General features: G+C 47.5%; 1 protein-coding gene across 2 annotated transcripts in view; it reads right to left on the minus strand.

The window, feature by feature from the left end:
• Positions 1–2,402: 2,402 nt before the first annotated feature.
• Positions 2,403–13,210, minus strand: part of LOC137538776 (hepatocyte nuclear factor 4-beta-like) — a 74,409-nt gene continuing 63,601 nt past the window's right edge. For both annotated transcript variants that reach the window (XM_068261090.1, XM_068261089.1), the window contains exons 8-10: positions 12,208–12,444; positions 11,706–11,828; positions 2,403–2,812 (exon numbers count right to left, since the gene is read on the minus strand). In XM_068261090.1, coding sequence (XP_068117191.1) covers positions 2,682–2,812; positions 11,706–11,828; positions 12,208–12,444 — 491 coding nt within the window. In that variant the 3' untranslated portion in view covers positions 2,403–2,681. The remainder of the gene's footprint in view (positions 2,813–11,705; positions 11,829–12,207; positions 12,445–13,210) is intronic.

A 13,210-nucleotide genomic window follows, 5' to 3' on the forward strand; every position in this document is an offset into this window, starting at 1 on the left:
AGTTGAAGTCAATAGGAATGCAAATTTGTGCATTTCAAATGCGAAAATTTGCATGGCGGTACCAAAATTTGGTAGTAGCAACACCTCCAAAAAAAAAGACACGCTCCTCTGAGTAACCCACAAGAAATAGAGGGGAATCAAATCTAACTCACAATGCATAGGAAAATAATCAAAACTGCAGTGAAAGTCGCACATGCAGATTCACATTCACATAAAATGTTCATGAAACTCGCTTTTGACAAGTTTAAAGGCACCCATACAGGATTCATGAGAGAAAAATCAAAAATGCTGGTCTACTTACCTGGGGCTTCCCCCAGCCCCTTGCATTTTTGCATGTTTTGGTGCGTTGGCATTTTTTCTATAGTTTCCACTTTTCAGTGGATTAACCTGTTGAGCGCCAGTGGTTTACTAGTGACCAGGCCATTTTTTTCAACTCCGCACGTCACAGCTTTAATGGTCATACAAATTAATTTTACCTCCTTTTCTTCTCACTAATAGAGCTTTCTTTTGGTGGTCTCTGATTGCTGCTGCGATTTTTTTTTTTTTTTTTTTTAATTAATAAAAAATGATTATTTTTTTTTAAAAAGCTATTTCGTTTATCCCCCACCACCTAAATTAGTCATAGGCCCGGTTCACAGCGTTTTTTTGCAGATTGGAACCGGAACGTATACTGTACAAACTAAACAGATGTGAATGGATCCAATGTTAACCTATGAATCCATTCACATGCGTTCGTTGGTAAGGATAGGTTCCGTACGTTCCGGTCCATGGATCTAAAAAATGCTGCAGGCCCTAATTTTCTGGACCGTTCTGCCCAGAGGAGCAGGAGGCGGACAAAAAATACTGTAGCATTGGGGCAATGGGAAACTGAACATTTATTCACACTGGTGAAGAAATTGACCATTCCACGGGTGATGGGGGGCATGTGCCGACGCGAATCTAGCGACGGGAGGGTGAGGGGAGGGTGCAGTAACCGGGCGGGTGGGTGAGGGAGGGTTTATACATACCTAATTTTCAGTAGTAGCCGGCGGTAGAGGCTTCCGTCTTCTTCCGCGTCATGTGACTACAGATGCGGACTGAGCAATCCGGATCTGGTGAAGCGGAGACCGGATCCGCTCACTGGATCCTTTTGGATCAGATTGCTAATGTGAACCGGGCCATAGACTTCGATACATACACTACACTACACATACATAGGCATCAGCCCATGATAAGGATTAGATTGTGAGACGTTTGGAGGGACAGTTAAGTGACATGCCTGTCCTCTGTACATCGCTGCTCTAGATCGAAGTGCCATATGGCTTGATCAAGGAACGAGGAAGACACTCTGCGGCTGCCTTCCCATTCTGCGTTAGACGGTCAGAATCAGGGCTCTTTTCCACTAGGATGCAATACACTTCAAAAAGCGTATCGCAGCCGTTTTGGCAATCGTACCACCACTGCGATTAACATGTAAATTGGGGTGCTGTTTTTCTACTAATGCAATTAATTTTTTCCCGAATCCTAATCTCTGGCATGCACGATTTTTGTTGTACCAAAAAATACTGCGCTGATATATATATTTTGGGTCGGGTGATTATATTAGGTGGTGCGCTGCTGCTATCAACCAAAACACTATTCCAACATTCTAGCAACCAGTTTATTCCACACTCCAAGTGGTATTCCTATAGGCTAGACGATATTCCTCTTCCAAGCAACAGGCAGATGCTCCGCTTCAGTGAGATACCACCGCCACACGCCAAGCAGTAGCCACTCACCCTTATATATTGACCCTCAGTCAATTGGGTCCTCAGTGCTTATGGGGTCATCTGGCCGCCCCCTGCCACATAGGAAAAATCTCATCCTCACCACTCACTTTTGCTGTTGCTGGTTCTTTTCACCTCAAAAAAGACATACCAGAGCTCCCATGGCGTAAAATTGTAAAAACAGTTTATTGATAAAAAGATTGCACACTTACAACATATCTGGAGTATATTCGTGTAGAGTTTTCATGGACTCCACCCCAAACGTTGGCCGCCGGGATGGCTATGGTGCACCGTGTCCTCCGCCTCCCCCTTTGAGTCCATCTCTCTCCCCACGGATGCTAGCGTAGCCCGCATAAGCACACATAAGAGGGGGAGGCGGAGGACACGGCGCACCATAGCCGACTCGGCGGCCAACGTTTGGGGTGGAGCCCAAAACTATACGAATATACCCCGGATACGTTGTAAGTGTGCAATCTTTTTATCAATAAACTGTTTTTACAATTTTACGCTATGGGAGCTCTGGTATGTCTTTTTTGAGGTGAAAAGAACAAGCAACAGTCAGCGGTGAGGACGATACTTTCTCCATATGGCAGGGGGCGGCCAGATGACCCCATAAGCACAGAGGACTCACCTGACTGAGGGTCAATATATAACGGTGAGTGGCCACAGAGGATCAGCGGGACAGCCAGGTAACTGGTATTGTTTTGTTTAAAAGGATAAAATAAATATGGCAGCCTCCATATCATTCTCACTTCAGGTGTCCTGATAAAACAGATGAAATTGATCACATGATCCACGCACGAGCAATGACACGGTCCTAGGAATTTTGTTGATCTTTTTGGCAGTTCAGTTAATTTCTACACCAGGGCTGTCTTCTATTTAATCGGAGATTTAGAGATATCAGGTTGTTTTGTTCCACGGTGCTCGGTCAGATGTCTATAAGATCTCTTTCTTGGCGATCACCGTGCGCTGCATGAGTGGGACGGAGGTCACGGGCGCTGTATTCATCTTGTACTCCTCAGTTCCGCTGTTGGCTGCCGGGGAGGACAGAGAGGTTTTGTGGGAAGCTGAAACGAGAAGACAAAGGTTTTTTTTACCATTCCACTGATCTATGAGCTTTATTCCGATTAGAATAGTGTGTGGACTTTACAGAAGCTATAGTGAGTAAACATCATGTGTGTCTGGTGGTTGTCCAAACCACCTCCATCTGAACGTCATTCAGGAAATTTGGGCACCAAGAAATAGCCGATAGTAGAATATTGGTAACCTTTGCCAATATTCTCGCAATTTTACAGTGCTAATTTTAGTTAGTACAATATCGGTAAATGTATCTGATATTTGGCTACAACTAAACCTAACCCTACTCTCACACAGAACCCTCCCCCCTCCAATGTCTAACCTTTACCATCCCCTCTCTGAGACGCCTAACCTTCAAACCACCCTTCCTGACACCTAACCCCCCTCCCAGCACAACCCCCCTACATGACACAGATCCTTAATACCGCCCCTTTCTGGTGCAAACCCTCTCCATGACACCTATCCTTAACTCCGCCCCTTCCTGGTGCAAATCCCCTACATGACACCTAACCTTAACCTCCCTGGCGGTATAATTCCTTCTTGATTTTAGGGTCTGAAAGCGGTACAATTTTTTCATGTGCTTTTAGACCCTAAAAGCAAGAAAAAAAAATCATACCACCACGAGAGAGCCTGGAGCAGCCCCTGCACTTACCTCCCTGGAATCCAGCGCTGCAGTTCTCCCTCCGTCCTCCAGGTGATGCTGTAACCCTATAGTAAGATTGCCAGCTGTAGTCATGACGACAGTCTGCGATCTCACGAGAGGGATGTGTCACAGGAGCTCTAGTGGTCTGACCGCAAATTGCCTTCCAATCGGTTTCAGCACACAGACCATACAAGCTTTGGTCGCGATCTTTGCGCAGAAACAGATAGAAATTTGGGCAGCAGCCGACCAGAAGGGAGCCTGTGAGGTACGGTAATTACAACTTTACACACTATTTCAGGGTATCTGCCACCACCACTGGTATGGGCCAGTGGACCCGACTGACTGACTGGTCGTGCGAAAAAAAACATTTAAACACACTCTATTCTGTCTAGATATCAACAATAGTAGCGTCTCTTCAGAGACCTGAGTTCAGTTTCTGTGTATGCTGAATAATACGGTAACGGAACAGTGAATGACTTTGATAAAGTCTTTTATTCACGGGCAATATAAATAATCAATATATACAGACAATTAATAAAATCAACAATTATTCCAACAGTAATAGCCAGTGTGAAAAATAAGAGAAAGGGACAAAAAATACTTAGTTCCTGGAAAGATGTCCTTTTTGTGGGAAGAATCATAAAGTCCTTGGTAAAATCCTTTGTTTCAGATCAAAGTTCAGAGTTCAGCAAGATGGCCGCCAACCATGTGTCCTCTGGCTGGCAGCAGACCGTTCTCATATAGATGGAATGTGGAGGACTGAGTTGCCCGGGCAGCTCATTTCTTTTAATTGAGCTGAGTTCAGAGGCGGACTTCCAGAGTCGGCCCCTGGGCCGGATTATGGTAATCACATCTAGGCAGGGGCTTTCACCAGCCCTATAACCCTGACATTCTCTCTAGGCCGACCTACGCGGCCGGCACACAAATAATAATTACATATTATCGATCCCCAGAACCTACCGATTAATATGATACCTTGGATGCTGGTGTTAGGGCGTATGGTTACCGAGGGGCCCATAACTCCTTAACCGAAGGAGGTATGATTATGATTTGTATACCGAGACGTTGGTCCAATTTCAACGGATCCGAATACACTCTTCCCAACTCTGGGTGATACTTGGTTTTCCTTTAATAAGCAGAAATTCACATGCTTCATCATTTTAACTCCTGGAGACAGTTTGTCTGATGAGCAGGAGGAAGCCCCATTTGCTAGTCAATTCACATTGAGGTGTGAGCTGTGGGCTCATCCTGTCTCCCCCAAAGGCAGGACACTGGCCTTGTGGTTCTTAATTAGCATCTGAGTGAGATCAGCTTGGTCAAACTGAGTTTTACACCTCTGGCTAAATTAGCAAGTCACAGGGCCAGTTTCCATGAAAAGACTCTGCTAACTATCTCCTATGAAGACAGCAGAGCCCCCCCAGGCTGGACTGCCTGGTATCCACAGACATGAGATTCTGATTTGGCAGCGCAACGACAATCAAGGCAGGACCCCGATTGCGGTTGCGTTTTCGTTTCTTAAGGCTGTTCCGTGACACCTCCCCTTCCTGATGCTGTGAAGGGGTTGTCATCAAGACATCTGCCGTAGCAGCCATTGGCGCTGTTGGGTCTAGTTCCCCCTGACACCGGGACAGCCCATCAGCGTTCTGGTGTTGGCTGCCCGCTTCGTGTCGGCCAACCTGGCTGACGGGTCTCGTGCTGCCGGCACGGCGGGAAAACCCATTGGAGCCTGCGGCTCGGTTTCCCCGGACAGGTCGCTGCTCGCTCCCCTCAGGTGTGACCTGACATGGACCATTCTGGACAGGGCGTTTGCACCACTGCGGTCGGATGTGGTGTCTGCCGGGACTGCTGACAACGGGCAGTGGTTTGGGTAGGTCAACAGCCAGCCCACGCAGGTGTTCCCTGCTAAGTGGCTGTGGACCTAAGGGAACCTCACGGGAATCCCTGGACCTTCCCCGCTCCTCACAGATGGCACATGGTTTGCAGTATTTGGCTACATCCCTGTTCATCCTGGGCCAAAAAAACTGTTTCCGAATACAGGCAAGTGTCTTGCGGACACCTGAGTGCCCTGTCAGAGGATTAGCATGTGCAGATTTCAGCACATGTCCCCTGAACGCACTCGGGACCACAAGCCATTGGTATTCGCATGTGATCTACTGGTAGGGGGCGGTACAGACTTGCTGTACAGTCTCCCACCTTCCCAGTACACCTTGAAAGCGGCCCCGTCTGCGAGGGGCTCAGAGGCTTGCTGCCTGAGCACCTCCAGGCTTGGGTCCCTTTGTAGTGCTGCTGTGAATACGCTGTCAGTTTCAGCCACCTGGCTCATGTCACACGAGGCCAGCGGCTGAAAGGTCTCATCCCTATGGTCAGAGGAGGGGGAGGAGGCCGGAACCCCCTCCACCTGTTCTGAGCTCGGGTTCTGAGCAGTACAGCTGCGCGGTACTGCTAGAACAGGTATACCTTCAGAATGGCACAGACTGGCATTACTCAAATCATCATTGCATGCATTAATGACAGTGACAGGCATAGACACATTTTTATTACAGACCGTTTGTACATTAAACACAGGTACAGTTACATCGTCATCACAATAGACCGTTTGTACATCAAACTCAGGTGCCTTTGAAGCAGGCACTATTAAACCGGGTACCCTTGAACTGGGCACATTCAACCCACCTCCCCCTGGTGCTCCCACAAGTGTATAAAGTACCTGGTGGTGGGTGGAGAGTCCGTCTCCTTGCGTGAGCGACAAGGCGGTCATGGCAGGTTCGTAGTAGGACACAAGCTTGCCCAAATCAGTCCCCAGCAACACAGGGACTGGGAGATCATTCACAACCCCAACAACCCTTTCTTGGACCCCTACTCTCCAGTCGCGCTTCACTCTCGCGTGGGCTATGTATAAAAGGGTGCCCTCTACTCCAGTAAGGACAAGGGATCGGTTGGAGCTGATGCTCTCGTTTGGCACAAGGTGTGAGTGAACTAACGTGATGTCAGCTCCGGTGTCTCGGAATCCGGTGACAACTTTGTCGTTCACTCTAACAGGCTGCTGCTGGTCGGTTCGGTCGCGGATTTCCTTTCCGCGGGCAAATAGAACAAAATCTGATGATCCAGGCTGTGGTTTGCTGGCGGGTTGCCTCTGCTGTGGGTGAGGTACAGGGGATACAGGTGCTGCAGGTGCTGGTGGTGTCTGTCTCCGCTCCGGACAGTCAAATTTCATGTGTCCGTGCTGGCGGCAGTAGTGACAGGTGACCTCTCCAGGGGCTGCAGGCCTGGGTGCAGCAGCTGCGCTGGGTGGCCTCTGTGGCTGACGGCTCATAGGGGCAGGAGAGCCTGCTGGGGTATTGGGCTGACCTCCTCTCCAGCTGGATGGGACAGTTCTGCGTGTGTCAGGCACCCGGGTAGTTGCAAAGGTTTCAGCGAGGTCTGCAGCGACAGTTGCTGACGCAGGCTTGCGCTCAAGCACAAACTGTCGTACATCAGCAGGGCAAATGTTCAGAAATTGTTCTAGGACTATCAAGTCCTCCAGGACACCATAAGACCCTTTGGTGAGGCCTAGAGTCCACTGGCGGAGTATGGTGAGCAAGCTGCTGACCACATCTCGGTACGAATCAGAAGACTTTTTCTGCCAGGCCCATAACTTTTTGCGATAGGCTTCTGGCGTCAGCTGGTATTTGGTAATGATAGCGTCTTTTATAGCAGCATAATCATTATCCATTTCCGCAGGTAACTGTGCGAAAGCATCAAGCGCTTTGTAGCGCAGCAAAGGTGTCAGATGTTTGGCCCACTGGTCTTGGGACAGACGATACTGACGGCATGCTTTTTCAAAAGACCGAAGAAACAAGTCAATGTCAGTGTCTTTTTCAATATTAGCAAATTTAAATTTTGCACTTACGGGTGATGCTCCTTCAGCAGGGAGGCTGGGCGGTGAACTCAGACTGGCCTGTTGCACTTATGCCATGTTTAGCTCATGCTGTCGTTGGAGCTCCCGTTCCGTAGCTTGGCGCGCCTCACGCGCTTGCTCCGCCACGGCAGCAGCCTTGCATTCTGCAGATTGGCATTCCCGCTCCTCACGGGCTTCCATGTACTGCAGGTACTTTTCCAGGTCAGTGTCCATCAGTTTCCGTAATGCCTGCTGCATTAGCGGATCAGTACAAATGGACAGTTCAGTACTGGCCGGTTCCGGGCAAGTACTTTCAGAAACTCTGGGATTGGAGTCCACACTGACAGTCTCCTGCGTAACTGTTGTCGCATTGCCCGCAGGTTGCTCAACCTCTGTACGCCTAGGATCTTCAGCCTCTGGTTCCCCTTGACTTGAGTCAGATGGGTCGGCGTCTACCTCAGCAGACACATCCGGCTCCCGCGGTTGCTGGGTGTCCCATTGAAACAAGTAATTTACCATGTCCTGTTTGTTCTTGCGGAGGGTGTCAATGCCCCGCAGCTGACAAAGATTTTCCAGGTCTGATACGGCCATGAGCTTGTAGTTCCCGGACATTTCCACGCCAAATAAAATAAAACTTTTGGGGAGGGGTACTGGCTACACAGTCTCTCTGTATATATTAACAAATATATTGCATTCCAGCTACACCAACAAACTAGTTCGTTTCTTGATAGCGCTAGCGCTATCTTAGATACTTTCAGCACAACACAGATCCCAACCACTGCCAAACACTGTCACAGGAGCCCTAGTGGTCAGACCGCAAATTGCCTTCCAATCGGTTTCAGCACACAGACCATGCAAGCTTTGGTCGCGATCTTTGTGCAGAAACAGACAGAACTTTGGGCAGCAGCCCGACCAGAAGGGAGCCTGTGAGGTACGGTAATTACAACTTTACACACTATTTCAGGGTATCTGCCACCACCACTGGTATGGGCCAGTGGACCCGACTGACTGACTGGTCCTGCTAATAAAAACGGTTAAACACACTCTATTCTGTCTAGATATCAAAAATAGTAGCGTCTCTTCAGAGACCTGTGTTCAGTTTCTGTGTATGCTGAATAATACGGTAACGGAACAGTGAATTACTTTGTTAAAGTCTTTTATTCACGGGCAATATAAATAATTAATATATACAGACAATTATTAAAATCAACAATTATTCAAACAGTAATAGCCAGTGTGAAAAATAAGAGAAAGGGAGAAAAAATACTTAGTTCCTGGAAAGATGTCCTTTTTGTGGGAAGAATCATAAAGCCCTTGGTAAAATCCTTTGTTTCAGATCAAAGTTCAGAGTTCAGCAAGATGGCCGCCAACCATGTGTCCTCTGGCTGGCAGCAGACCATTCTCATATAGATGGAATGTGGTGGACTGAGTTGCCCGGGCAGCACATTTCTTTTAATTGAGCTGAGTTCAGAGGCGGACTTCCAGAGTCGGCCCCCGGCCCGGATTATGGTAATCACATCTGGGCAGGGACTTTCACCAGCCCTATAAACCTGACATTCTCTCTAGGCCAACCTACGTGGCCGGCACACAAATAATAATTACATATTATCGATCCCCAGAACCTACCGATTAATATGATACCTTGGATGCAGGTGCTAGGGCGTATGGTTACCGAGGGGCCCATAACTCCTTAACCGAAGGAGGTATGATTATGATTTGTATACCGAGACGTTGGTCCAATTTCAACGGATCCGAATACACTCCTCCCACCTCTGGGTGATACTCGGTTTTCCTTTAATAAGCAGAAATCATAATTCACATGCTTCATCATTTTAACTCCTGGAGACAGTTTGTCTGGTGAGCAGGAGGAAGCCCCATTTGCTAGTCAATTCACATTGAGGTGTGAGCTGTGGGCTCATCCTGTCTCCCCCAAAGGCAGGACACTGGCCTTGTGGTTCTTAATTAGCATCTGAGTGAGATCAGCTTGGTCAAACTGAGTTTTATACCTCTGGCTAAATTAGCAAGTCACAGGGCCAGTTTCCATGAAAAGACTCTGCTAACTATCTCCTATGAAGACAGCAGAGACCCCCCCAGGCTGGACTGCCTGGTATCCACAGACATGAGATTCTGATTTGGCAGCACAACGACAATCGAGGCAGGACCCCGATTGCGGTTGCGTTTTCGTTTCTCACGGCTGTTCCGTGACAGGATGCAGAGACTCAGAGGAGAGGAAGAGGAATGGCTGCCAGCGTCTGGATCGCCCGGGAGGTGAGTGAGAACGCTCGCTGTGCACTATACTCTGCATGGACCTCTCGACAGCTACCACGAGTGTAGCTCAGGGTTACTGCTAAGGAGGTTAACCACCCCCACCAATTTGCCACAAGAAACAGAATATACCAGAGGCACAGAGAAGGTTTTGGTGCCACCATAGGCGTGCATACAAATATCGTTTATGGGAGAAAATTTGGGTGTCCACTATTTGTAGCTGCAATTTGCATAGCAGGCGGCCCCGGTACCCGCTATTTAACTATATTAGTATGGGCACCTGTGGTGGCGCTCAAACTTTCCCCCAAATTTACTGCTCCCCGGCCACAGTGGTGTAACAACAGGGGATGCAGAGGGTGTAACCACACCTGTGCCCATAAATAGGAGGATATCTGTGGCCACTTATTCAATTCACTTTTTCTCCCAAGTTTTCTCCTGGGAGATAATTTTTCATCTTTCGTTTGAAATAACTTTTTTAAAATTACTATTTTTTTTTCTAAATGTCAAATACTAAGTAGCTAGAGGTGCCCCAAGTATAAGAGAGCTAGAGGAACCTCAATACTAAGTAGCTAGAGGTGCCCCCAAATATAGGAGAGCTAGAGGAACCTCAATACTAAATAGCTAGAGGTGCCCCCAAGTATAAGATAGCTAGAGGAACCTCAATACTAAATAGCTAGAGGTGCCCCCAAGTATAAGAGAGCTAGAGGTGCCCCCATATATAGATAGCTAGAGGAAACTCAATACTAAGTAGCTAGAGGTGCCCCCAAATATAGGAGAGCTAGAGGAACCTCAATACTAAATAGCTAGAGGTGCCCCCAAGTATAAGATAGCTAGAGGAAACTCAATACTAAGTCGCTAGAGGTGCCCCAAGTATAAGAGAGCTAGAGGAACCTCAATACTAAGTAGCTAGAGGTGCCCCAAGTATAAGAGAACTAGAGGAACCTCAATACTAAGTAGCTAGAGGTGCCCCCAAGTATAAGATAGCTAGAGGAGCCTCAATACTAAGTAGCTAGAGGTGCCCCAAGTATAAGAGAACTAGAGGAACCTCAATACTAAGTAGCTAGAGGTGCCCCCAAGTATAAGAGAGCTAGAGGAAACTCAATACTAAGTCGCTAGAGGTGCCCCCAAGTATAAGAGAGCTAGAGGAACCTCAATACTAAGTAGCTAGAGGTCCCCCCAAGTATAAGATAGCCAGAGAAACCTCAATTCTAAGTAGCTAGAGGTGCCCCCAAGTATAAGAGAACTAGAGGAACCTCAATACTAAGTACCTAGAGGTGCCCCCAAGTATAAGAGAGCTAGAGGAACCTCAATACTAAGTAGCTAGAGGTGCCCCCAAGTATAAGAGAACTAGAGGAACCTCAATACTAAGTAGCTAGAGGTGCCCCCAAGTATAAGATAGCCAGAGGAACCTCAATACTAAGTAGCTAGAGGTGCCCCCAAGTATAAGATAGCCAGAAAAACCTCAATTCTAAGTAGCTAGAGGTGCCCCCAAGTATAAGATAGCTAGAGGAACCTCAATACTAAGTAGCTAGAGGTGCCCCCAAGTATAAGAGAACTAGAGGAACCTCAATACTAAGCTAAGTCAATAGAGGTGCCCCCAAGTATAAGATAGCTAGAGGAACCTCAATACTAAGTAGCTAGAGGTGCCCCCAAGTATAAGATAGCTAGAGGAGCCTCAATACTAAGTAGCTAGAGGTGCCCCCAAGTATAAGATAGCTAGAGGAACCTCAATACTAAGTCGCTAGAGGTGCCCCAAATATAAGATAGTTACAGGAACCTCAATACTAAGTAGCTAGAGGTGCCCCTGACTGAAGAGCGATCTCACCAGTGTAATGCCGAGAGCAAGGTGAGTAACCTCTCAATTAAACTCTCATCAGGACTCTGCATAGGGAAGGAGGGAGGGAGGCACTTGTGGAGGGGAGTGAGCAGCCTTCCATTATCAGGCGCCCGTAGGCCTGCAGCGCCTTATGGTAAAGCTGGCCCTGATGGTAAGTGATCTTCTAGATTGTACAGTCGATCGTCCGGGAGATTGTACCGTGAATGGGCACCTTGGGATGTGTACAGAGCTTTATCGATTGCAGTGGCGCTGCGGTCTCACCTGAGGGCACAGCGTGAATCACAGAGTGCAGGTTGTGGTTGTGTATGGCGTGACCGGGAATTATTTCCAGACCCAGGCCGGAGGCAGCCGTGTGCATGTAATGAGCCCCATCCATAGCCGACCCTGGAAGATGAATGACACAACACGGAGTCACGGAGAGGCAGCAGGATATGGAGGCGGACATATTTATTTCCTGTTCAACAATGCAGATTGCCTGGCTGTCCTGCTGATCCTCTGCCTCCAATACATTTAGCTATAGCCCCTGAACAAGCATGCAGATCAGGTACTCTGACTGAAGTGTGACTGGATTAGCTGCATGCTTGTTTCAGGTGTGTGATCCAGACAGTACTGCAGCCAACGAGATCAGTAGGGCGTCCAGGCAACTGGTATTGTTTAAAAGGGAATAAAGATGGCAGCCTCCAAAGTACAGCTAGTGAAAAACAATAATCTGGTCTAATCATTTCATCTTTGAGGATGCCACTTTAATCATCAATCACCTTACCTCCTAGTAGCATCTCCTGTAGAAGGCTGTCTATCTTGGCCATGCCCAGGAGCTTGGCAAACTGAACCTGTTCGATCATTTGCCAGGTGATGCTCTGCAGGGGCGGGAGGAGGAGGAGAATGTCACTGAACCGCCCCCGCGAATCATACTGCCGGTCATTGATATAATCTTCTAAGTTGACCTGCACCTGGAACCTCATGTTCTTTACTTTGCTGGCATCGCTCAGGCCTTTACAGTCTGGGGGAAAAAGAAAGACAGCAGAGGGTCAGTATTCGTGGCCATTGGCCAGCTGTGCATAAATTCAATAGAGATGTAGCGAACATAGAATTTTACGCTCGCGAACAGCGAACACGAATTTCCTGAAAAAATCACGACCCGACTGTTCACAGCGGGCTCCACAGACTTTAATGACAGGCAAACAGCCGCCGAATTAAATGGTTAATAGCAAAGCCCCCTTATATGCTAGAAACACCAAATTTGCAGGGTATGTGGATAGGGACAGTGGCTACAAGAGGGGAAAAAAATTCAAGACCTTATAGTACCACTGCGTATGGACCCTCTGGAGATCCCATCAGGAAATTCATTGCACTTTCTTTTTATATATGTATATTTACACTATCATTAGGTTTGCTACATTATTTACCGCATTTAAATGTATACTTTTTTCCTACTGAAACTTCAAAATCGATTTTCTCAAAAACTGTAAGGTCTTTTTGAAAATGTTTTCCTTCTTGTAGCCACTGTCCCTATCCACATACCCTGCACATTTGGTGTTTCTAGCATATAAGGGGGCTTTGCTTATAACTGCTAACGTCGGCGGCTGCTTGCCTGTCATTAAAAAGTATATAGGAAAAATGAAAATGCTAATTTTTTTTTTTATTGTGTTCAAGGCAAACTGAGAACAGGACAATGTTCGCAGAATACTGCCTGCATGTGAACTGTTCGTGCCATCTGTAAAATTCAACTCAATTCAAGATCAGTATGGAAGAACAAAAACTAGTAT

Source organism: Hyperolius riggenbachi, chromosome 11 (genome assembly GCF_040937935.1).
Source record: "Hyperolius riggenbachi isolate aHypRig1 chromosome 11, aHypRig1.pri, whole genome shotgun sequence".
Classification (NCBI taxonomy): Eukaryota; Metazoa; Chordata; class Amphibia; order Anura; family Hyperoliidae; genus Hyperolius; species Hyperolius riggenbachi.